Raw genomic sequence first — 25,269 nt, 5'->3', positions numbered from 1 at the left:
AGTTAGTTGTACTGTTGTACTGCGGTGAGGGAGGTGAGGGGAACCACAGCATGTCTGTATGACAAAGCCAGGCTGTTGTCCTGTGACAGGATAGTTCGAACACAAGGAAATTCTAGAAGAACTGAGAGTTGGTTGAAAACTTCACATTGGGTTCATGTTTTATTGCACATGACCCTGGAGTTTTACAATGCACTTTCTACCCTATGTGGATCCAAAGTGGTGTTCTTTGTTACAGTCGGTTGTTATATTACTTCATACCATGCATGTAATGGATGCTGAACCAGAAAGTTCCTGCCCTGAAAAGCTTATGCAAGACAGCCTGTTAAGTTGGAAATCTCTTTAATGCTGGCAGTAATTTACCAGTTGCCATGGGATGCAGAAATACTGCTGAAGTGCTGTTTTTCACTTAAGAATTATTATGCCTAAAATGATGATACCTGCAAGTCCACCTTAGCTTTTTTATAGCTCAGGAAGAGTTTCCAGGGGTAAAAGTTCAAGGAGATAGCAATATGCTTATAGGCTGAGCTCTTGTAAAATGCTCTTGAGTGTCAGCTTACAAGAACTCTGGCTGCATTTCAGGTATCTAATGTTCTTGCAAGTGACTTGCTCTATGTGTAGTTAATTTTTAAAAGGGTTTAAGGTATTTAGAACACTGTGCTGAGCACAGAGGCTGGATTCTTGCAGTGGCTCTAATAAGGGGAAGTTCTTTCCCTCTCCCCTCATTGTGCATTTGAGTAAGGGTTGGTCACACACTGGGCTACACTGACTTCTCACAAGTATGCTTTCACCTGAAAATGGTGTCTCCCTCCTTCCCAGGCACTGAAAATCAGTTTTGGGTCATTCGGGTAGTTCAAATCCTTGCCATCAGCAGTAAAGGTTCTTTTCAAGTACGGTGTAAGTATACTGGAATCCTGAGGCAAATGTTTTAGCCCCAGAATTATCTGTTGCTATGTAATGAGTATTTGTTTTCATCTAATAATTTTGAGGGTAAGAAATAATTTCTTCACTGGAAAAAGAGTTATACGATGTGTGACTTTTTTTTTTTTTTTTTTTTTTTTTTTTTGCTAAGGTTCTGCCAAACCTGCTCAGTGATGCAAAAATATTGGCTCTAATAGTTAGGATCTTTAAGAAAACCCAAATTCTTGAGAAGTGTAGAAACGGGATTGCGTGTAGTGGGTTCACTACACACACTCTGTACAGAGCTAAGCTATGGTGCTTGGCAGCACTTCTCAGCTCTTGTAGTGTTTTGGCTAAGACTCAAGAAAGAAATTATTGTTCTCTGTTATCAGCACAATTTGTTGCAGTTTCAGTAAGTGACTTACTGCTTGATTGTTCTGGCTAGTTTCCAGCCCAACTGTACTTTGCCTAAATGAACTAACCTGTTACTTAAACTGGCTAGTCGTTATATGATTTCTTACTATCTGCCCCTGTCTGGATCTAGAATGTATCATTAAAGGCAGTTGCTGCTGTTTTGTCCAGTAAATGATTATTTTCAATCATGGATGAAGTTATTCAGACACCAAGATATGTGCCTGTTAATTTCCTTTTGGAGGGGAGGAGCAGCATGCTGTTTCATTAGAAATGTGTGCATCTGTGCTTTTCACTCCAAAAGGGGACATAAGTACAGTTAATGGTACTAAAAATTTGTTGTTTAGTATTGGCAGTGTAACCTAGTTTCCCTGAGTTTGGTACTCAACCAATGAACAGTGCTTATTGTCTGGTCTTGAAGGGGCTGAATGTTTCTTGCAGATCTTGGTTTAGTAAAGCTAATTCCGGAGCAGGACAAGTGCACATTGTCCCTACTTATCAGTGTTTAATTGGTGCAGTGCATCTAAAGGCTTTGACTCTGGCAAGTCCTTTACAAGGGGGTGGGGTTGGAGCTTTCACCCCTTTGCTCTGGTTAGGTATGTGGTGAAATCAGTGCGGGTACCAGTACAGCAGGTGATGGCAGAGCTGCCCTGTCCTCTGAGACTGGTGAGCTGAGCGCTGCATACCTGCTGGGTGACCCTGGCAGGATGGTGGTGGCACAGTCACTTGCCTCACTGATGGCAACCCTGGATTTTGGAGGACAGACTACTCAGTGCTAAGCTGGGTTTTTAAGATTTTGTCTGCTCTCACTTGCCATCAGCAATGAATTGAAAGAAATGCGTGGTGCAAGTGTTTCTTTCTAAATTTTATGCTCTGGTCCCTTTCTTTACTTCTAGAAAACTTGATTTTTGAATGTTACTCATGTTTAACTAAATTTGACCTGACACTGTCCCTTTAATACCAAATTATGCAAGGATCTCAGACAGTAAAGATATTGGAGAAGTGATTAAAAGCAATTTTCTAAAAACTACTCATGTGCCTTAAACTTCAGAGCCAAACTCTTGCCACTCCATTGACTAAATCAGTCTAGAAATCTCCAAAGCCTCTTCTGTGGCAGGGAGGTATAAGCAGCAATCCTAATCCTCAGACTGGCGAGAAATGAGAAGGCAGAACTCCCAAAGGTCTGAGGACTGTCTGGAAAGAAAATTGGAAGGAAAACTGCAATATAAACTTGGCTTCAGGTCTTCTGTCTATCAGAACAGAAATCTGCCAGTCAGAGGAATGCAGGTGTATTTTATGTCTCCTTTAGGTGGTAGAAATGATACAGGTTGATGCTGGATGAAGCATATGTACCTTACTGTAGTGACAGGAGAGATTTGAATTTGTTTTTGAAGATTAATTAGATGGTGACGATTTTGAAATGTTAGCCAGAGTTTTATGAAAGGAGATATACATCTTACAGAGGTCTTACTGGAACCAGGAGCAAACAAACAGCATTTCAGGAGTCTCTTCTTTTCATATTTACTTGCTTCACCCTGAAGTCATGGATGACTGCAAAAAGCATGAAGGTTTAAAACACTTTTCTTGATTATACAATTAGCTTAGAAACCCTTAGCCTTAGAAAGCCTTAGATTAAGAAATGAGTGTTATTGTTCTTGTGTAAATTTTACGTAGTCGGTGAAGATTTCACCTTCTGTAAAATTAAGAATAATGGTAAATGTGTTGTGTCTCCCAGTGTTTCAGTCTTGAAATTAGTGCTTCACAAGATGAAATACAGTGATACAGTTTTGCATTTAATTTTTTCCTATGGTTGATTTGCATTTCTATATGTACACGTATATTTAAGTAGTAGCATCTGTTCAGGAAATTTATTGAAGAAAAAAATGGTGGACTTTGAAATAATGTTTTTTTGCTGCATTTACATGTTTATCATTTGAGATGAGAATAAATGTTAAAGTTAGAGGCTTCATCAGGATCATGTACAGATGGTAAGCTATCTAAGTACTGCTTTTTAAAACGTAAAAGTTACAGGAAGCAAGGAGGTGAAAGAGTGCAGCATAGGCAACGATGGCAAACTATGTAAATAAGCAAAGATTAATGTTGAAATATCTTGATGGGAAGATGCTATGGTTTTTTGCAAGGTAGGATGAAAACTCCCAGTATTGTGCCAATTGCACTTCAAAATCTTGTTTTTTTCCTGTTTACTGAGAGTCCTGAAGTGGAGTTAACTGACTGACTGTTGTGCTAAGGGAATCCCTCTGTCCCTAGGTGAGGTGCATCCTTGGTGTTTTGAGATTCAGTGATCAAATGAATTAAATAGTGATGTTCTTAATCTAAAATAAATGGGAATTTTGTCAATGACCTCTGTAGTAGCAGGGTTAGATTCATGGCATGTGATCCAAAGCTACAGTTTGTTTTTTTTCCATTGGCTTTGTTAGACCTTGAGCCTGACCCATTATGACTAGAGTAGCCTGGTCAGCTGTGGTGTGTGTTGGTCCCTGCCCTTACTCCCTCAGTTGCAGAAAAACAAAGGTGCTTTTGCACCACGTTAAAAAAAGGGTACACAAAACATCCAGAATTTGAAGCACTGATATTTTTGTCTTAACTCCCAACTGCCCTCCAAAATCTAAAAAAGGAGAATCTTGTAAGACAAGGTATGTTTTTTAGGGGACAGCTTAGATTTTCAGAAAGCTGATGGTAGAGAAAGAAGCCTTTTCATCTCCCATATTAGATGTTGTAATATCAGCTCACACAGTGTATTGCATCACTGAGGACTGTAAGTTATATTTTGGTTTGAAATAACCACACCAAACAGCTGTTGTTTACCAGATGACCTCTCCTCCCTCTAAAATTATTGAATTGTGTTTTATCTTTTATCATCTAACTTTATTATGAAGAACAGTGAGCTCTGGAGATAAAAACTTCTTTGACAGCCCTTTTCAAGTGTATTAACTTACGGATTAGTTGAGTGCCAGTGTCTTGCTCAGCTGGCAGCATGTTTTGCTGTTGGTCCGGGGGTTATTGCAATGCTTCCCTGTTACACTGAGTTGTGTATCTCCAGTGCTGGCCTTCACACCTGGAAAGATATACAGATAATGCTTGATTTCCAGAATATGTCATCCTGGAGTTAAAGTAGCTCAAGGGATGATGCTACCTGTGTCTGTGCAATGCCAACAGTTTGCTTAAAATTACTTGGAACTACTAGTGCTCTTACTAAATTAAAGTCACAGCAGTTGGATGTTGTTGTCTTGCAAGGCTGAGCATGTTGCCTCACCAAGTGCTGTAAGGCTTGTCAACCTCTTGGGCACTCTGTCATACCCTTTCCTGTTAATAAAAAACTTAGTAAAGTTCATTCTTATCCAAGGTATCCCATAACATAAAAAGATTTTTTGTTCCCTAGTTCTGATTGAAAAATAATTACCAGGAATGGTAATGGGTTTCAGGAAAATCAGAGTCCCAGGGTATTGTAATAGAAACATTTCATTGTTTTGCTTGGTAGCTCAAACAACTAGAATGAGGTAGCTTAAGAAGCATGAAACAATACTGATTATTAATGAGAATGCTACCAGAAGGTTTTTGAGAGCAGTGTGTGCCTGTCTTCAGGTAATGAAATCTTCTTTGCTGCTTCCAAATTCCTCTGGATTTAATTTTTATATTTTGTCTTCAGTGTCTGTCATTCTCAGATAATTAATTTTTTTGAGGCCAGTGATCTGTCCAGTCCTGAGGATCTTCCACACTGTTGTTACTCCTTCATTTGAAGCTCAGTCAGACACAATGCAATTAGTTGCTCCCAGACGAATACAGATACATAGGTACACCAGCAAACTGCTTTGTAATGATCTTTTTCATCATTGTCGGTGGGGGCCTGTTTCAGAGTACATTAAAACCAAAGGTAGGACTCCCATTAGTCTTGGTGGAAGCTAGATCCACACCTGTGGACAAATCAATCAGTAGTTCACTCAGGTAGCTTGTAGCCCTTGATAACTGTGTGACTGGCTGGGAGATTATGCAGGGTTATTTAGGGTTGTGAAGCTGAAGTAAAGAAACCTCAGGCAATCCTGCTTTATTAAGGATCATAATTCCATTCAGGAGATGAGAGGTATTCTCTTGTATAAGAATTATTGCTGAACTCCATCTGTGAAATGCTCCCAGCAGTACTCTTAATGAGTTGAATTACTGGCATTCTCATGAATTGAATTCTTTTCTAAGTCATTGTGTGAAAGACATATTTAACAAACACATATGGAGACAAGTACTTCCTGTAAGTATTTTTACAGGGTAGACATTTTGCAGATGAACAAATGTTTTCAAACATGAGGAGTAAATAAGGAGTCAACGTTATATACTTACTGTTTGCCTTCTATGCATAATCATAAACCAGAACTCTACTGTGCCCTGTCCTAGAGAGCTTGCAGTCTATGTATAAGGTAAACAACAGTTAGACAGAGAGTGAGATGAACATGAGAAACAATGAGACAGTAATGGTTGGTTTAATTTTATTTAGTCTTTATGATAAAATATCTATCCATTGCATGTTTCATTGTGGGGGTAGTTCCCTTTGACAACAAAAAAATCCTTTGCTACCAATGTTTTACTAAATTCAGTCCCAAAGTTCAGCATCCAAAACCTATCGTTCCTTTCAGGGAACTTGATCCTGATACACCTGAAGAGAAAGAATTTCAGAGAGTTCTCGGTGAGATTCTTTGAAAGAAAATCTGTGTACCACAGTGACTGTTCAGTTTATGTGGCTTCAACAGGCATCACTGAGACAGTTTTCACAGTGTCCCAGAAGGCCAGTGGAAAAAACTCACCTCACATACCCTCTGAATGCTAGGTCTGGTCTTTGGTCCCTGCTTTTGCATTTCATTGTAGTCCTAGTTCAGCATATAACCAGGATGAATCTCTTCTTAACTGTGTTAAGAATAATGTAAGAAGGAATCGGCTGTCTCTTTCAGGTAAAAAGAAAATCTTGCCTTATTTTGACACTCACACCTTTAATAAGATACTGCCATTTGCTAGTCCTGTGGCAGAAGGAAAGTGCAGTCCTTTCAGCAGTTCTGATTCATCCTTACCAATTCCTGTATTGTACCTCTATCCTGTAAATAATTTTCATGTTTATTAGTGAAGGGTGAGAATAAATGTTAGTACTGATCTTTCTGTGGAGCTGTGTAAATCCTGAGGGTGAAGGGCTAAGACTGTTTGGATCTGTAGCTTTAGTTTACTGATGGAAACCAAATGTTTAGTTTCATGTAACGTTCTGATGGGAATTATTCTGTTACGTGTTACGCATACACAGCCATGTAGATGTTATAGTACAATTTTTGGCATTATGTTCTTAAGTTCAGGAATACAATTACATTGTAAATGTCTTTTCAGACCCCCAAATCTTGGATTGAAGAGGTCTTCAGTAAAAGAGAATGTGCGTACATCATTCCCAGTTCGAAAGATCCTCACAGGTAAAACAATGAATTTCATTTTTTCTTACATTTAGGAAGTACCAGAATAATTTTTTATGGGTGGTGTGTAGCTTGGATAAAGTTCTTTGCAGTTTTTCAATGCCATAGTTGGTGTGTTGTTTATGGGTTTTCATGGATACTGTCACCAGTTCAGTACATTTTAAATTATGCCATTTGTTTGAATTAGAATTGGCAACAACTGACCGTCCTAGCCTTCATAGATGTATTGCTCTTAGTCCAATAACCAAAACTGTGGTATAGCATCCAACTGAGAGATTGAGTTACCTGGAGTTACTGCTGCACAGGAATTCTTAATCCTGTACCACCACTTTTTCCTTTCCTCAGAATAATTCTGCTGCTGATCACAGTCTTCTGAGATAGGGTCTTCTGCCTAGGCTTGCATAGAGAGTGAAAAGCGTAAGGAAAAGATCAAATCCTCAACCTCTGTTTTAGGACCGGAGAAAGCAAACATAATTTGCCATTATTCCAGATCGTTTATCTAGTGGATGCTGTTGCCTAAATAAACTTGGTGAGATCATATTCTGACTTGTAATTTTGATCATACCATTTTGAACACATGGATAGCGTATAGTAGATAAGATAGATAACTCATCTACGAATTGTGGATTTGACATACAGTCTGAGATATAAACCAAATAAATCACAGAAGTTACCCAGTACATCTTCCAGGATTGAGTGCAGAAGAACACAGCCTTTAATGCTGTTGAGAATTTTTTCACAGGTGAATTGATACTTCATAAATACTGTTACAGATGTTTTCTTTTTTACAAGCATGTAGTAATTATTCATATTTTATCACAGGTGTCCTGCAGAATGCCAGGTGTGCCAGAATTTAATCAGGTAAGAGTGCATAAATATATATCTATGATTTTTATAATAACCTAAAGTTTTAGTGATAGGCGTTCCTACTTAAGGCAGTAATGACAACAAAAATCCTGTTCCTCTTACATTGTCAGAGTAGCATTTCTAGCGGTGTCCTGGAGAATGTTTAGCATAAATCTAGGTAAAATAAATTAAAAGTTACCATACAATTTTTTTGCAATAGAAAATTTTATCCAAATAGCTTGTGTGGATGAGTTTGTCTTAATCTCCTGAGGACTGAAAGGCAGAAATATGCCTTTAAATGGGAGACAGTTCCAGCCATATCCTGGGTGATATAAAGGAGAGTGGGCAGTACGAGTCTCTTTTTGTGAGAAAAAAGCAATGGAGAGCAGTAAGAATTATGGAAAGAGTAAGAACAAAATAACGGGAGAAGAAAGAGGGTAATAGAAACATCCTTAATTATAGGTTTTCTGAAGATTTGTTCATCTTCTCTGCAGTGGGCTTTCTGTGTCCCTGCTTTTGAGAAGGCAAGCAACAAAACTTACATTGCTTTAGTGCTTTTGATTCGTGTGTGGGTTTTGCAGACAGCTAGTATTTTCTGGCTTGTATTAATTACTTGTTTTCAATCCAACATTTGTCATTCAGCTGTGTTGTTCCCAAACAGGTTTTGATACTGTATGTTTATGACAGTAAATTATCAGTTATCGGAACAAAATTGTTACCTTTCTTTGACATGTGTTCTGTGTTATAGGCCTCTGAAGGCTGAAGCAGCAGGGAACAATGAGTTTCTGATAACTAATGACTAGCAAGCTGGTGCTAGCTAGTCCTGTCTCCTGCGTGAGCATGATTTACTTTTTCATTATGTTTCAAATTTTATTTTGCTTCTAAGATTTATGTGAAACAAGAGTCACGTTTTCCTAAAAGCAAATCAATTGCTCCTTGAAATCAGATTACTTTAAAAGGCTGATGTACAAAATGCTGTTGGTCTTGTAAGTAAGGCAAATGATCTGCGTGGCATCTGTTCAGAAAGGGTCAAGTCCCTCTGTAGTAACAGTTGGGTGCATACTTTGCTTCAGAGCGGAAGGCTAGAGATTCAAAGATTCTTGCACGTGCTCTGGAAGTAGAAATGCAGGGGAGGATTTTAATACTTCCTGCTAACCTGCAGATACCCAGGTGGGTATCTAGGCTGAAGTTAACTTGTGCTTCAAAATACAATGGTCTAATCCCATCTAAATTGAGACTATAGCAGTTCTGCAGTCCTCGTCCTCACCCCAGCAGAGTGACCATGTTATTTGGTCTGAGAAGCTCATTGGTATGAAAATCAGCCTTGGGTGGTGGAAAACCTAAATAAGATCAGTTTTCCACCAAACTAGCCTCCTAATCAAATAGCATTAGCTCCCACCACAGTGGGAGAGGGAGGAAGAAAAACTAGAAATGTGCACCCCACAGGATGGGTTAATTTTTTTTTTCTCACCTTTGAAAAGACATTCTGTACCTTTGTGGGTTTTTTTAATCTTGTAGTTATTGTGTTCACTTTTTGTTGAGAGTTTTCATGATGTTTAAATTCATGTGAACTCTATTTGTCAGTCTCTCTATATATGCAGAACATGTGTGGGTGTCTGATGTTCATTTCAGTCAGCCATTATCTTGCAAGTATGTTTTCCCGAATGTTAACTGTTCTTGTCTTCTTGTGTATCTTACGTTGTATACAGAGCCTTGTTCTAGGAGAATTTTTCTGTTTCTAACAAGGGGAAATAATTTTCACGTGTGTTATAACTGGTTATGGTGTATTTATTAGATCAGCAATTAAATAGGTTTTGGGCCTCCTGAGATCAGTAATTTTCCACAATGGTCCAAAAGTCATGTGAATGTACTTGACGCCTACTATAATTTGACCTAATATTCTAGGCAAATGAAATCTGTTAATGATTTCTTACTTGCAGAGAACTTCCAAGGTTTGCAAACAGTTTATGAGTGGGTTATGCAACTGTTTGCTAATACTAAGTAGAATAACTCCATTTAGTAGTTGCTAATCAGAGTAACTTATTGGCACCTTTGTCCATGTTCCCTGGTGTGTTGAAATGGCCTCTATCTACTCTTCAGTGCAGTGCTCACAAGCACATCCCAGACAGCACCTAGACCGATCTCACTGCATGAATATTCAGCAATGTGGTGCCGAACTTAGATATCCTTACGCATCTGAGATGTTCTTACAAACCATCTCTGTGGACATTTTAGGTGTATTTTTTGGACACAGTCTCTGAAGTGCTGCCTGCTAGGGCACTGCATTTTGTAATCTGGCTACTGCAGTTAATTTTACCTCAGTGTTGACCCTCCAGTTTCCCGTTGTTGCTCAAAGTGTGACTTTTCCAGGAGTCTGCTTTTGTGTCACTGACATTGCTCCCTTCCTCATTAGCAGCTTAGTGAGCCTTTGAGGCAAAGAAGGTAAAGTCATTGCAAAGGCGCTTTCAATCAATGCAGATAGTATATTCATAGTATCACAGGATAACAGGCTGGGAGGGACCTCGGGAGGTCTCCAGTCTCAGCCCCTGCCCAGAGGAGGCTCAGCCAGGGGGTCAGACTGGGCTGATCAGGACTCCACCCAGTCACGGTGTGAAACACTCAAGGCTGGAGAGAGCCCACCCTTGCCAGGCCCTGGTTCCACCACTGGTCTATTCTTCTGGGGAAGAGGCTTCTCCTTATCTCCAGCCCAAGCTGTGCTGCTGCCTCTCACCCTTCCACCGTGCACCACTGTGAAGAGCCTGGCTGGATCTCCTTTACCCTCTCCCATCAGTGCTGTTAGATGCCCCAAAACTGTCCCTCTTCCCAGCTGAAATATCCCTGGTCCTGCAGCCTCTTCTCAGAGAGCAAGGGCTCCAGCCCCACCATCCTTCACCAGAAAATGGTCACTCTCCCCTGAAGTCCCTCCATTTTCTGGTGTGTTTTCTGTGTTGGAAGTCCAACTAGAGGCAGTACCCACACAGCGTCTGACAAACACCAAGAAGAAGGGACAGTCCCTGTCCTCCCCTGGCTCTTTGTGTCCTGCTCACAGCACCCCAGGCACTGCTGGCCCTTGTTGCTGCCTGGGGACACGGGTGGCCCCGGCTCGATCGCTGCCCACCACCACCCGGGGCCGTGCCCCAGATCTGCCCACTCCCCAGAGCTGCAGGTGTCCTCGGTCCCCTCCTCCAGGTCACTGGTGGAGATGCTGGACAGGACAGGCCCCACACAGACCCTGTGGGACCCTGCTTGGTACCAGCCTCCAGGCAGCCTCTGACCCACAGCCAGCAGCCTGTGAGCCCACCACCCAACCAGGTCCTCACACACCAACATGCCCTCCCTCCCAGGCCGTAATGTCACAGCCCAGGTACAAGGATACCGAGGGAGACAGCGCCAAAAGCCTGGCTAGAGCAGAGGTAGGTGGCACCTACTGCTCTCCTCTCGTCCCCATGATTTTGTCACAGAAGGCAGTCAGGTGGGACAGGCGTGACCTGCCCTTGGTAAATCCTTGCCAGCGGCTCCCCATCACCATCTTCTCCCTACCGTGCCCAGATGTGGGCTCCAGGAGGACTCAGTCCTTGGTTTTACCTGGGACTGACAAGAGGCTGGCCAGCCTGTGGTTCCTTAGGTTGGCTTTTGCCCTTTTTTGAAGGGAGGAGTGAGTGACATTTGCCTTTCTCCGGTCACTGGGGACCTCCCTGATCTCTACGACCTGTGAGAGCTGTTGGAGAGCAGCTGCACAAGGACAGCAGCCACCTCCCTCAGCACCTTGAGGTGCAGCCTTACATGAACGTGTGTGAGTTGAGTGCTCCTGTAGGAATCCTGACTCTACCGTTGTCCCCAGCTGGTAGCCTCTGTCCTGCTTCACTATGTCACTAAGCACACAGCACAGAACTTTACAGAAAAAGCCCCACAAACAGCTGTATTTAATACTCTGCTTTGGTTTCCTCAGCCTTTCTGAGAGCCTCTTAGTCTTCCCTTTTGACCTCCCAGTAGCTCAAGTAGTCCACAACACCTTGTCCCTTCCTGCTAGATGGCTAGAGGGAGTGAGCATGCCAGCTTGGAGCATGAGCTGTCTGGGAAATATGAGTGTTTCTGAGTTCATACATTTTGCTACAGTAGTCTCTGAGGTAAAAACAGCTGCATGTACCCTGCACACCTATGGTTTAGGTCTGTGTGTTGTTCCTCCACTGCCTGCTCAGGATAACTGAGCTGTTGTGAGTGCAGCTCACCTCTGGGTGCATTTACATGTAAACATTAGGTATGTAGTGCAAATGATGTTAATTACTAAAATAGTTCAGTGTTCACTGGGCCCCTCAGTTTCAAGGTTACTGCACTGATTTTTCTTGTCAGATGGTTAGTTCCTTTTCACAGGATCTCTGTTTTGAAAAGGCAGGTTGCTTTGGCTCCTGCTGCTGCCCTAGGAGGGGCTACTGGTGTGACCCTTGTATGGAACAGTAAAATATGAGATAGATGGTAATTCTGTGCTCATATTTTGATGATGGGCTGAAACAGATTGTAGAAAATGTGATCCATCGATGATGAACCTGATTGCTTTTCAGTGCTGTATTTCTAAGAGCTGCTATTTGCTGAGTCGGACTCAGACTGTGTAATGTGGTATCGAAGTGAGTATCATGAGGTAGTTCAGTATTTGGTTGGGACTGCTATTGGTTCTTTGTCTTTCGGAATGATTCCTGGATGAAAGCGCATGTTATTTTCAGGCTACTCTAGGAGCAGTACAGTGATCACAAGGTATTTTCAGTACCAAAGGACAGGAGGGTATCTATGTGTTTTTTTTATCTTTCATCAAAAGGTCAGGTGTTTTCCTGACATGTGCTGTCTTTTACCCTGGAGTCCCCCCCAAAAACAAGCAGAAAATGGAGCAAGGAGGCTAATGGCCCAGCTGTGGAGAAAGTTGTCCTCTGAAAAGCAATAATAACATCAAAACTATCTCTTTCTTCGGGTCCTTCCTTTGAGGTATGCGGGGAGAGTCATAAACAAGCATAGTCATTTGCCTTATGCTCTTTGTAAGCAGATTTTTACCCAAATCTGTGTCCCTTGTGCTATCTGCTTTGTGGCTACATTGCCCTCAAACACTCTTAGTTTAGGTGTATCTCTATAGTGATTCTGAGTCCACATGTTATTTGATAACACGATGTCAGCAATGGTCTTCCATCTGTGTGATCCCTCACAGTCTTCTGAAATAGTAATTGAATTGTGTATCTGTAAGTGATTTAGCGTGACTGGCTTATTCTCCAAGTTCCAGTTTGGATACTTTTTGTTTACTTCATGAGTCTTGACCCACCTGTCTCAGTTCGCCTGTGAGGAGGCCAAATTACAATGGATTTTGCTTTTGGGGTCATCAAAATGAGGTCCCTAGAACAATAGTTTGTTTCAGCAGCTCCTGTCCCACCTCTGCTAATCCCTGGCTTTTTTTTTTTACCACAGTGCAAACGGTTGTGGAATCATGCAGAGAGCCAGACTGGCCAATACTTCTGCTTAGAATAACTTGGCAATACCCCGCCCCCCGGCCCCAGTCCCCGTTAGGCTTTCCACCCCACCTCCACCTACCCCTCAACTAGATCATTTCCTTTTCATGTTTCCAAGATTTAGAAGATCAGTTGTGAGCACATGCCTGACTCCTTTCTGGCAGGTCCCTGGATTTCTGTGATATCCTACTATTTGTCTCAGCTAGGGGAAAGGTGTAGGTGGTCTAGATTAGCTAATCCATGTTGAATTAGCTTCACAAAAATGTGGGCATTTTTGGTAGCCCCTATTGACTTCTGACTTCTAGCTAACCATCATCATGTATGTGACAATAGAGCTCAAGTCTTTTCTGCAGTGCTAGTCTTCCACAACTCTTTAATTCTTGACTGAATTAAGATTGTTTTATTGAGTTATTAATTCTCTAAGAGTGTGGGAAGCTTTCTTCTCCAGTCTGCTTTTGCAGAGCATTGAATCAGTCAAATGTAGTTTGTCTGTGTTGAAAAACCAGGGTGCAAACATGATTTCATGGTTTCTGGGTATCAAAAAGTGCCTTTCTAAAGGAATTCACTTCCTTAATTTGCTTAGGGTTGTTTTGGAGTTTGTTTTTGTTTGTTTGTTTCTTTCTTATTTTTAATTTATTTCTCTTTCACCAGTTAGTTCTCACTCATCTCCACAGAAAACTCTCTGTCTTTCTGAATGTGCCTCTTCGGGGTTTTGCAGACATCTAACCTATCCTTAGATCCACAAGTAATACATCTGAGTCCCAAGGCAGTCATTGAGTTTGGGTTGTTGGAGGTTGTTTGGTGTCTTAAAAGAGTAAAAGGGAAGAATTCATCTCCATTTCCCAGGGTATATTAATTTCTGAAATATCTAAAGGAAAACTGGACTGTCAGATGTCACTATAAATTATGTTGAAGTTAATCCTGTGGAAGAGACTGCAACCTGTTGAAGCCTGTATGACAGTAATACTGATTGAATTTGGAATCTGGGTTATTTATCCAGTTGCAAACCTTTAATGCTAACTGAGCTTCTGCTAAATTTCCCTTAACACTGCACATCTGTTTATTTTTTATATTGACTTTGCTGGCTCCAAGGGTTAGTATAAAGGTCACCCTGAAGTTCTGTCTGGATTGAGGCTTGCTCCTCTCCCCCTGATTAATGATGGTAACTCCTAGATCTTTTTTCAATACCTAGAATAGCCTGTGGTAATAACTGTAGCAAACCTTGGTGTCCTAAGATATTCCTCTGAAATGTCACATATAAGACCAGTAAATCTGAGCGGCATTGCTTAGGTCAGAATTGGTATATGGGATTCTCAGTCTGTTACAGAATCACACAGAATCACAGCATGCTTTGGGTTGGAAGGGACCTTTAAAGTTTATCTAGTCAAACCACCCAGCTTTCAGGTACAGGACAAATTCAGTATCCAACAAGACATATTTATGATCTAATTCAATGCAATTTTGCCATTGTTGAGGTTTTTTTTTTCAGCTGAGTTTAATTTTTTTTATATTATGTATCAGAAAGCTACAATATCCTTCTTTCTAGAAAAACTGTTTGGGCTATTCTGATGAAGATCCTAGAGATGCATGCCAGTCTGTTTGATATAAAATGATCTCTTTATTTTAATATGAGGTGTTGCTGTGGACGGCTGGTTGGAGATCACCCAAGAGTAGACTGTAGCTGGCCTGTTTATCAAGCTGCCCCACAGAGAGATGGTGGAGAATGGTCTGTGCAAAAACACACAAAGACAAGTCCAACGGATGCATTTGGTACAATCAATTTTCAGGATGGAGATCACACTTACCATGCCAAGGTAATAGATACTGGGTTTATATGTGTGACTTTTGTTATAATTTCAGTATGAGAAAGGCAAAAAGTGGTTTTGGGTGAATATCAGATTGTTTGTCTTAAGAGGCCAGGGGAATCTAAAAGGGTATCACATTGGCGTGTGTATGATATTTTTATGCTGAACTTCACAGCGATTAAGCATAGTCTGTCTTGCTGTCTGTATTCCTCATTGATGTGTTCTTGTGCTGTCGTTTTAGCAGCATTATGAAAGTTCTAAGCCTGCACAAAATCTTTAAGACATTAATGCTGAGGACTTTGTAGGTTGCAGTCTCATCCCTTGGAGTATTTAATGGATGTTTATTTTATTATTATTATTTCATATATATTTATATAGATTTATTATTATTTCTTCCAGTATATTAGACTCTCTTATGATAGCAATTTGGATCAGCTGCTGCACCTAATGGTTAAAGAATGGCAGATGGAGTTGCCAAAGCTAGTGATTTCTGTTCATGGAGGCATTCAAAATTTCAAGCTTCCCTCAAAGATCAAGCAGGTTTTCAGCAAAGGATTGGTGAAGGCTGCTGAGACTACAGGAGCATGGATAATTACAGAAGGCATCAACAGCGGTAGTGTAATTATTTTTCTTTGTTTCTGTCTTCCTCTGGTGTTCTTTCTCTGCACACAAATATATATATTTAGGGCAAGTACGATGAAATTAGTAATTTGTGATATTTTGGCACAAAATTAAGCTTTTTTAAGGAATGGTGCATAATTCAGAGTGACAAAATGTTCCTCTGCTGTTGACAGGTATTCTGAATATTTTTTTTTTTAAATTAAAGAGTAGAGGATTCTGATGTAATAAGAAACATTGATAGTAGATAACCAGAACTTATTTGCAGTCAGTTTTATCTGCTTCATTAAAATATTTAGGATCTGGAAGACTGTGATTGGTGTTTTTGAAATTCAGTTTTCAAATCTGACTTTAACTTGTGTTTTTTAATTAAGAAAGTTTTAAATTGGGATAATCTATTAGCTTATTAGTATCTGAAACTCTCTGTAGACTACTCTTAAAAACCAAGGGGGTCAGTAAGCCATGGAACTGCAGCAGGTTTACTTCTTTAGGTTTTGTTCAATTCGATGATCTTACAGAACTGTCCTGTGCGTTTATGTAAATAATAAAATTTTATGGAGGTAGAAAGTACCATTAGCAACACGTATGACTATTATTAATTAGAAATATGTGTTAAGTTTGAAGCATTGGTGCATTACATCTAAGCCTTACAATTCCTGCAGTTTACATCAGATATACAAGTTGGGTGTGATGGTTTGTTTCTGGTTAAAACATAGCCATAGAATAAATTAAATTATGGGAAACCCTTTCACTGGTGTCCTGTAGCAGGTCTCTGCATGTAGAAGAAAAATAATGGTTTAATTATCTATTTAGGAGTGTCTAGGCACGTGGGGGATGCGCTGAAAGGCCGTGCCTCACCACACCTGAAAAAGGTCTGTGCTGTTGGGATTCCGCCATGGGGTGTCATTGAGAATCAGAGGGATCTCATCGGAAAAGATGTGAGTTGGACACATTTTAATAATAAAAGCCTTCGTATTCAAGGGATGTTATAGCTTTTTTGCATACTTCATTTTCTGCTTGCTTCATTTAACTGGTTTGGTATTTTTTCTCAGTAATTGAGGCTTAGATTTTGCTCAACAGTAGAATTCTGTGGCGTGTTGAGGCACTGTATTTTCCTTTTTGTATGGTTTTAAAATATTTCTCTTCTTACAGGAAATTGCCATTCCTTTTAGAAATTTTGTAATCAATTGGACAATTCTCTTGTGGTTGCAAGTGATGTATTTCTGTATTCATGTGATTCCAAATGAGCAATCAGGTTAATGGTATACACAAATAGGTTACTAATATGTGTGATTTTTGTTCATAAACCATAACTTTATGTGAGTGCCGATGTAAGGGCACTTGACAAGTAAGGTGAAATCATTCCTGATAAACGATAGCTCACCTTTTTTATGGGAACACACCCAGGAAAAATATGCCATTATGTTTCAGTTGTTGCAAAGAAGAACTCTGACTAAGGTCCACAAGCCTAATCAGAAATACTTTCTGTGGTATTAATTGTGGTTTTGTTGCGGTTAAGAATCAAATGAAAACCCATGTTTGAGTAGAGCAGCAAAAAAGTATGATGACAGCTTTCAGAAGATCACAGCACAGTAAAGAAATGCATACAAGCAAGGCAATGTAAATGGTGATATTTTTCTTTGAAGATCTTTTTTGTTTTGGTTTTCTTAGGCAGTTTGCCTGTACCAGACTCTCGGTAATCCACTCAGCAAGCTCAGTACCCTCAACAGCATGCATTCTCACTTTCTAATGGCAGATGATGGGACAGTAGGCAAGTATGGGAATGAAATGATGCTCAGGAGGAATTTGGAGAAGTACATATCGCTTCAAAAAATACACACAAGTGAGTACTCTGTGGTCAGCTTTATGACATAAAACCCTGTCCTATAAAGTTCTGGAGGTACTTGACATTTCCAGTTACATGTTGTACATCTTCATTTGCCATAGATTTCACTGAGGTTGAAAACTATTATTGCAAGTCTTGAACTCTTAATATCAGGAAAATAGAGATGACAGAATTTTTATAAAGCATTATGCAACTGAGCTAACTCACTTTTTGGTTTCTCAGTTGTCAAGTCATCTAAATTACTCAGATTATTTAGTAAGTATTGAGTGTTTGCGCACTTTGCAGTTTTGCGTGATCTCTATATTAGCACTAGGTAGTTTCCCAGCATTTTGCTAGGTGGAAAAATTGTCACATTCAGTGGAATTTGAATCATTCTTCCCCTGTTCATTTGCCTTTATCTTGATTGCTCTTCTATATTGCAAGCCTGTGACCTCCTCAGGTACAGAAGTAAAGTCTGGTTGTTAAAGGAATACCTTCAGCCAATGTTTGTTTGTCATATTGCATAACTTCCACTGTTTGCCTATAAAGTAACTGAGTTATGGTATAGAAATAATGAATGAAATATTTATTACGAGTATTAATATATAGACATACATATATATATACACACTAGTATTTCCTTTTGTGCACTAGATTGTATAAATTATTTGTGGAAGTTCACTCGCACCTAGTGATTTAAATCTTGAGGTATGTTAAAAAGACATTAGCAGTTACAACATAGAATCCTTGTTTCTTTTGTCTGCTTACTTTATAGTATTTACAAACTTAGGAACTTACCCAATTTCTAGTATGTTAGAGCTTCTTACCCAGACTCTTAATATTTTCTTTCTATGAGTTTTTTGCAAGTCAGACTTTCTGTAGTTTTTCCAATTCTATTGCAATTTTTTTGAAATTTATTTCTGATCATTAAAAAAAACCACCCTGCTGCTGTAAAACTTGAGAAAGTCTGTAAAGAAGTGCCTGATTACTTTTTTATGCGTGCAGTTAAACAAGTTGATATTGACCACATTTCAAATGCTGTCAACATCCTTGCATGCAAGAGCTATCATGGATATTCTAGAGGATGTTTCTTCTTTACAACACTAGGCCTGCTTACAATTTTATCAGAGGTTTTTGTGGTCTTTTTGATCCAGTTACAGAAGTTCTGTGAAGATCTTAAAAACTGTTAAGTCAATTTAGAGATGGTAAAGGCATGATTTCCTCTCCATTGAACCACATGTGAGACTCCTTCATGAGTATTTCTTTACTGGATGTTCTGAATTTTTTGTGTGATTGAGACCTGTTTGTAACTGGTTAGGTGTGTTTTGAAACAGGAATGGGCCAAGGTGTACCCATAGTTGGGTTGGTGGTGGAAGGAGGCCCCAATGTGATCCTAATGGTGTGGGAGTACGTGAGGGCCAGCCCAGCTGTCCCAGTGGTGGTCTATGAGGGTACTGGCAGAGCTGCAGATATCCTGGCTTTTACCCACAAACACACAGGTGATACGGGGTGAGTAGTGGCATAATGGTCCTCCTCCTTGGTCTGTCATATTGGGAGGGACCTCAAAACTTCTGAGATAATTTGTAATGCTTCTAGTGATGACTCCACTGTGGTCTTTTGCTGGCTTTTACTTCTGTGAAGCAAGATCAGTTTCTTCCTCCCCTGCCTCAAACTAGTGCTGAAAGAATTATTCTGCCAAATTTACTATGGCTTTTTGGAAGAGGAAAAAGAAACTACATCTACCTATTTTGAGCTATAACATTTCTCACTTTTGGTGAGGGACACTGCTGGGTGACCCCAGAGTGCCTGCTTGGGTTTTGACTCAGTCCTTTCTCTTGCCATCAGCATTCTGTAAATGGGTTTGGATCTGGGTTGCACAAAGCTTTTGAGACTAGGGCTAGGGCTAATTGCTGTAGGAGCCTCAGGCTGGGGTAGGAGGAGGACTAAGATTCCTTGGCTTTGGCTTTGGTTTATCTGTGGTAACCCAGATCTGTCATCCCTGTCTAGCTGTAACCCTTGATGTTACTTCCAGTGCAGCCTCAGCTGCAGGCTCTATTAAACTGACCTTGATGAAAATTTTATGCCCAAGGTGTAAATAAATATATATATTTGTATAGCCAAATAGTATTATTGTGAAAGTTTTTCAAAGTCAAAAGGGCTTTTTAAATAAAAACCCCCAAATTTTTAAAAGGATGTGTGGGTTCATTCCAATTAAAGAAAAAGAACAATTTAGTAAACTTTATATCCTATTTGTTTATTTATTATCTTTTCTAAATATTCTTCTGGGGTGTTTGTGTGGTATTTTTCCCTAGTGTATTGTACTGAAAACTTTCTTCTTCACTTGCTTTTTCTTCTGTATTTTTGATCTTTACAAAAAAAAACCCAAATCCTGCTATGTCAAAAGAGCAGGAAAATATGGAGGAAAATATTAACAGAAAGATAAATGAGGGTAAAAAAGATAGGAGAGGTAGGAAGCAAATAATGAGGAATTTAATTTTATCTCTATATGATTACTGAGAGAATTAAAAAGTGTTGAACTTCATGTGATTTTTAGCCAATCCTTTGAAATTTGATAACTTCTTCCTTTGTTCTATTTCCGCTAGTATATATGTATGTTCAGATCTAATGCCTGTGTAAATTATGTTATGGGATGCCTTTGCTTTGTTTTGTAGAAAAAAAAGCAGTAGTAAGTCAACACAGAAACAGAAATAAAAGACATTTCTCATATGTCTCTGCTTCGCACAATTTCGTCTTTTGCTGGACTGTCATTTGCACTGGTAAGAAAAGCTGAAAATACACTTATTCTTGCTGTGTATCTGTTTTTCAGGGATCTGCGCCCTCAAGTGAAGGAAGAGGTCTTAGGGATGATTCAAAACATATTTAGCTTGGGACAGAAACAGTCCAGTCATCTATTTCATATCTTGATGGAATGCATGGAGCACAGAGAGTCCGTGAGTGGGGTTCACACTTTGAGTTTAGGATGTCTTCATTTGCTGTTACCCTTTTTGCTCTTTCTGTGGTGGGTTGGCATGGTCACAGCAGCTGTAGAAGTAATGGTGTTATTTTTAATATAAAGATAAAACAAAGGTGCCTGTACTAATTTACATGTTGAGTAGCTCCACAAAGCTTTTTAATTTCTCAAGTCTTAGTGGTTGCTTATGAAATGACAGCCTTTCAGATTTTAGTAAAAGGCCAGACATCTTCGTTTTCGCAGGAAAGAACAAGTAATTCCTACTTTTTTCCTTCTCTAGCAGTGTCTCATTTGTAGTTTAGAAATGTTTTCATCCATTCTGCTACTTACAACAGAATTGTGCCAGAACTTTTCCCTGGGTATTGAAATGTACTTTTGAAATGTGCTGGCATGTTTAGCAGCTCAAGTGCTCATTTCTGAGTAGAATCATAGAATGGTTTTGGTTGGAAGGGACCCTAAAGATCATCTAGTTCCAACTCCCCTGCCATGGTCAGGGATACCATCCAGTAGATCAGGTTACTCAAAGCCTCATCCAACCTATCCTGGAACATTTTCAGATATAAGGCACACACCACTTCTTCAGGCATCCTGTTCCAGTGTCTTGTCAGTGTCACAGTAAAGAATTTCTTCTTAATATCTAATCTAAATCTACCCTCTTTCAGTTTAAAACTCTTACCCCTGGTCCTGTTGCTATGTTCCCTGATAAAGAGTCCTTCCCCATCTTTTCTGTAGGCCAGGCCCCCTTTAAGTATTGAAAATTTGCTGTGAGGTCTCCCGAGAGCCTTCTGTTCTCTAGGCTAAACAACCCCAGGTCTCTCAGCCTATCTTCACAGGGAAGGTGCTCCAGCCCTTTGATCATCTTGGTGACAGCCAGCATGGCTTCACTAAGGGCAAATCATGCTTGACAAACTCGGTGGCCTTCTGCAATGGGGTTGCAGTGTTGACGGATGAGAGAAGAGCAACTGTTGGTGTCTGCCTGGACTTGGGCAAAGCTTTTGACAATGTCTCAGGTAGACCAGTTGGTGGATAAGGAATTGGCTGGATGGTCACACTCGAAGAATTGCAGTCAGTGGCTCAATGACCAAGTGGAGAGCAGTGATGAGTAGGGTTCTACAGGGATCCATACTGGGACTGGTGCTGTTTAACATCTTTGTTGGTGACATAGACAGTGGTATTGAGTGCAAGTTTGCTGATGACACCACGCTGAGTTGTGTGGTTGACAAGCTGGAGGGAAGAGGTGCCATCCAGAGGGAACTTGACAGGCTTGAGAGGTGGGCCTGTGCAGATGTTGTGGAGTTCAACAAGAACAAATGCAAGGTCCTGCACCTGGGTTGGGGAAACTCCTAGCACCATTACAGGCAGGGCACAGAATGTATTGAGAGCAGCCCTGAAGAGAAAGGCTTGGAGGTGCTGGTGGACGAGAAGCTCAACATAGCCCGTCAACGTGGGTTTCCAGCCCAGAAAGCCAGCCATACCCTCAGCTGCATCAAAAGAAGCATGGCCAGCAGGTCGACGGAGGGGATTCTTCCCCTCTGCCCTGCTCTTGTGAGACTCCACCCAGAGTCTTGTGTTCAGCTCTGGGGCCCCCAAGACAAGAAGGACATGGACCTGTTGGAGCGAGTCCAGAGGAGGGTCACAAAGATGATCAGAGAGCTGCAGCACCTCTCCTGTGAAGACAGGCTGAGAGAGTTGGGGTTGTTCAGCCTGGAGAAGAGAAGGTTCCAGGGAGACCTTATAGCAGCCTTCCAGCACCTAAAGGGGGGCTACAGGAAAGCTGGAGAGGGACCTCTCACAAGGGCATGTAGTGACAGACAGGACATGGGGTAATGGCTTTAAGCTGAAAGAGGGTAGATCTAGATTACATATGAGGAAGAAATTCTTTACTGCGAGGGTGGTGAGACACTGGAACAGGTTGCCCGAAGAAGAAGCTGTGGATGCCCCATCCCTGAAAGTGTTCCAGGCCAGGTTGGGTGAGGCTTTGAGCAACCTGGTCTAGTGGAAGGTGTCCCTGCCTGTGGTAGGGGGGGTTGAAACTAAATGATCTTTAAGGTCAATTCAAACTCAGACCATTCTGTGATTTTATGATCTTCATGGGCCTCCTCTGGACACACTCAAGCGCCACTTTCCTCTTATTTTGGAGCCCTCAGAACTGAACACAGTATGCCACATGGGGTCTCACAAGAGCACAGCAGAGGGGCAGAATCACCTTCCTCAGCCTGCTGACGTGTTTCTTTTGATACAGCCCAGCATGCACTTGTGCTTTCTGGGCTGCGAGCGTACATTGCTGGGCCATATACAGTTTCATCCACCAATACTCCCAAGTCCTGCTCTGCAGAGCTTCTTTCAATCCATTCTCTGCCAAGCCTGTATCTGTTTGGGATTGCCTGACCCAGGTGCAGGGCCTTACACTTTGCCTTGTTGAACTTCGATATTCGAATGGGCCCACCTCTCAAGCCTGTCAGGGTTCCTCTGGAGGGCATTCTTTCCCTCCAGGGTATCAACGACACCACTCAGCTTGGTGTTGTTGGCAAATCTGCTAAGATGCACTCAATCCCACTGTCTATGTTGCCAACAAAGATATTAAATAATCCTCAACCCAGTACAGACCCCAGCAGAACGCCCCTCATCACTGATCTCCACCTGGACTTTGAGCCACTGACTGCAATTCTTTGAGTGTGACCATCCAGCCAATTCCTTATCCACCAAGTGGTCCATCCGTCAAATCCATGTCTCGCCAGTTTAGAGACAAGCATGTCATGTGGGACAGTGTCAAATGCTTTGCACAAGTCCAGGTAGATGACATCAGTTCTCTTCCCTTATCCACCAGCACTGTAACCCCATTGTAGAAGGCCATCAGATCTGTCAGGCACGATTTGCCCTTAGTGAAGCCATGTTGCCTGTCTTCAGTTGCCTCCTTATTTGCCATGTGCCTGAGCATAGTTTCCAGGAGGATCTGCTCCATGATCCTGCCATACACAGAGGTGAGACTGACTGGCCTGTAGTTCCCCGAGTCTTCCTTATTAACCTTTTTTAAAATGGGGGTTACGTTTCCCTTTTTCCAATCAATGGTAACTTCACCAGTCTGTCGTGACTTTTAAAATATTATGGAGTACCAAGTATTTATTATGGGAATGATGACAACTGTAGTGATGATCACTAAAATGGAATCTACCCAATATGTTCTTATTACTTTTTGTTTTACTTTGAATATCTATTTTCTAGCTGAAAACTGAGTAGGTATCAATCATGTTACATTTGTACATTTCTCAGCTTTAAAGACTAATCAAAAGGAAATAGACTCGTGCTGTGTAGTAGGTTGATTCCAGTTTGCCTGGGATGCCATTGCATTAAAAAGCAATATGGTATGTTTTCTGTCTGAAACAAAGGAAAATCATGTCTGGACCTTTGCCATTGTTTGTGTTGAAATGTGTATGGTTTAATCTACCACAGCCCTTACCAAGAAGAAATAACTACAGACTTCTCTGCCTCACCTCAAATAGTATACTTCTGCAATTCTAACAGATAACCATATTTGATGCGGAGTCAGAAGATCAGCAGGACGTTGATTTGGCAATTCTGACTGCACTCTTGAAAGGTATCTGTCTGAAAATAAACCCCATTTTCATCTGACATACAGTCCCACTGGCTTACCATTTCAAAGTAAAGGAGTAACATCAATGTGTGGAAAACACTAGGTCCTTTACTTGTTTCCTAGGTACCAATATGTCTGCTTCAGATCAGCTAAACTTAGCGTTGGCCTGGAACCGGCTTGATATTGCCAAGAAACACATACTGGTTTATGGACAACACTGGAAGGTACTATTACCTTTTATTTTTCACAGTGGCTTTACACTTTTATTATGATGACCAATTTTCCATGATTTGCATTTAGCAAGCTTTAATTAAGGAATAGTTTGATGCTTGGAGTCAGTCTTCTGGAGTAATCATCTTTGATTGTGGAGAGGTATTATTCTTAAAATTGTGAAGTATTTAAACTGCAGAGTGCATCAGATGAAAAATCAAACACATTTGTTTCCCCAGAGAAGAAGTGGTATCTAGAATTCTTTTAGTTTTCACTGCTAGCTTTTCCAAATAGTTTCAGTGGTCCTTCTGGTTATGTATTTCTCAAGCCTGTGTTGACAATCATTGGTGGTCAAGGGTATTTCATTGCAGCTCAGAGTACTCTTGTCCCCAAAGGAACATTGCCTCTGTTTTCCTAGCTCTAGACAGAAATGCGGAAATCACAGTCTCATGTAGTGTTATCAGGTAAAAAAAGGTAGAATTAACTATAGTAATATGGCATCATGGCATTATTTTAGGTAGTGTTTGTTAGGAATATAGGAATAGCTGTAATCAAGGCAAGCCATGGTTTAGACTGATATTAGCTATATGAATGTGAAAGAACATACAGTAGCAATTTAATCCGTCCTATAAATTGTGGTTTTCAAGTTTTTAGATATAATTCAGTATTTAAGTATAACCCTCTCTAAGTGGGTTTTTATTTACATAATACAATTTTTATAGATGATAAATATAAAACTGTGTGTACCTCAACACATGCTATTCCCATTTATTTTCTTCAAGAAATTGTATCTGATGCTCCCAGAAGTACTTTTTAGGTTTTCCCATCTAAGAATTACAAGGCTGATTTTTCCAGTCCTGAGTGCCTTTTCTTCTTTACAATGTAAATTTTGGATAATGGGCAGTGGGTATATATATATCTATATGCATTTGAGTGACAGTAGCTGGTTGGTTGATGCAACAAGAGATCTGAATTTATTGATCACCAGTCCATATTTTCCTGTGGCATATAAGGCTGAATGCATGGAAGGCTATTCATGAGATATCTGCAATTGAGCATCCATGAATTAAAGGTTGTTATTTTGTTGTTGTTACCTCTTTGGTCTCAGTTTACTATTTGTGAAGTAGAGATGATGACATCGTATTCTTGCAC

General features: G+C 40.5%; 1 protein-coding gene across 1 annotated transcript in view; it reads left to right on the top strand.

The window, feature by feature from the left end:
- Positions 1 to 6,672: 6,672 nt before the first annotated feature.
- Positions 6,673 to 25,269, top strand: part of TRPM6 (transient receptor potential cation channel subfamily M member 6) — a gene marked incomplete at its 5' end in the record, with an annotated part of 71,561 nt that continues 52,964 nt past the window's right edge. The window contains 10 exons of the mRNA XM_040580501.1: positions 6,673 to 6,764; positions 7,587 to 7,625; positions 14,730 to 14,910; positions 15,301 to 15,514; positions 16,333 to 16,457; positions 17,191 to 17,362; positions 18,679 to 18,853; positions 20,172 to 20,295; positions 23,838 to 23,910; positions 24,031 to 24,131. Of these exons, the coding sequence (XP_040436435.1) occupies positions 6,673 to 6,764; positions 7,587 to 7,625; positions 14,730 to 14,910; positions 15,301 to 15,514; positions 16,333 to 16,457; positions 17,191 to 17,362; positions 18,679 to 18,853; positions 20,172 to 20,295; positions 23,838 to 23,910; positions 24,031 to 24,131 (1,296 nt within the window). The remainder of the gene's footprint in view (positions 6,765 to 7,586; positions 7,626 to 14,729; positions 14,911 to 15,300; positions 15,515 to 16,332; positions 16,458 to 17,190; positions 17,363 to 18,678; positions 18,854 to 20,171; positions 20,296 to 23,837; positions 23,911 to 24,030; positions 24,132 to 25,269) is intronic.

The sequence above is a fragment of the Falco naumanni genome, chromosome Z, assembly GCF_017639655.2.
Source record: "Falco naumanni isolate bFalNau1 chromosome Z, bFalNau1.pat, whole genome shotgun sequence".
Lineage (NCBI taxonomy): Eukaryota > Metazoa > Chordata > Aves > Falconiformes > Falconidae > Falco > Falco naumanni.
The sequence above is the reverse complement of the archived record's forward strand: the minus strand, read 5'-3'. Positions and strand labels throughout refer to the sequence as shown.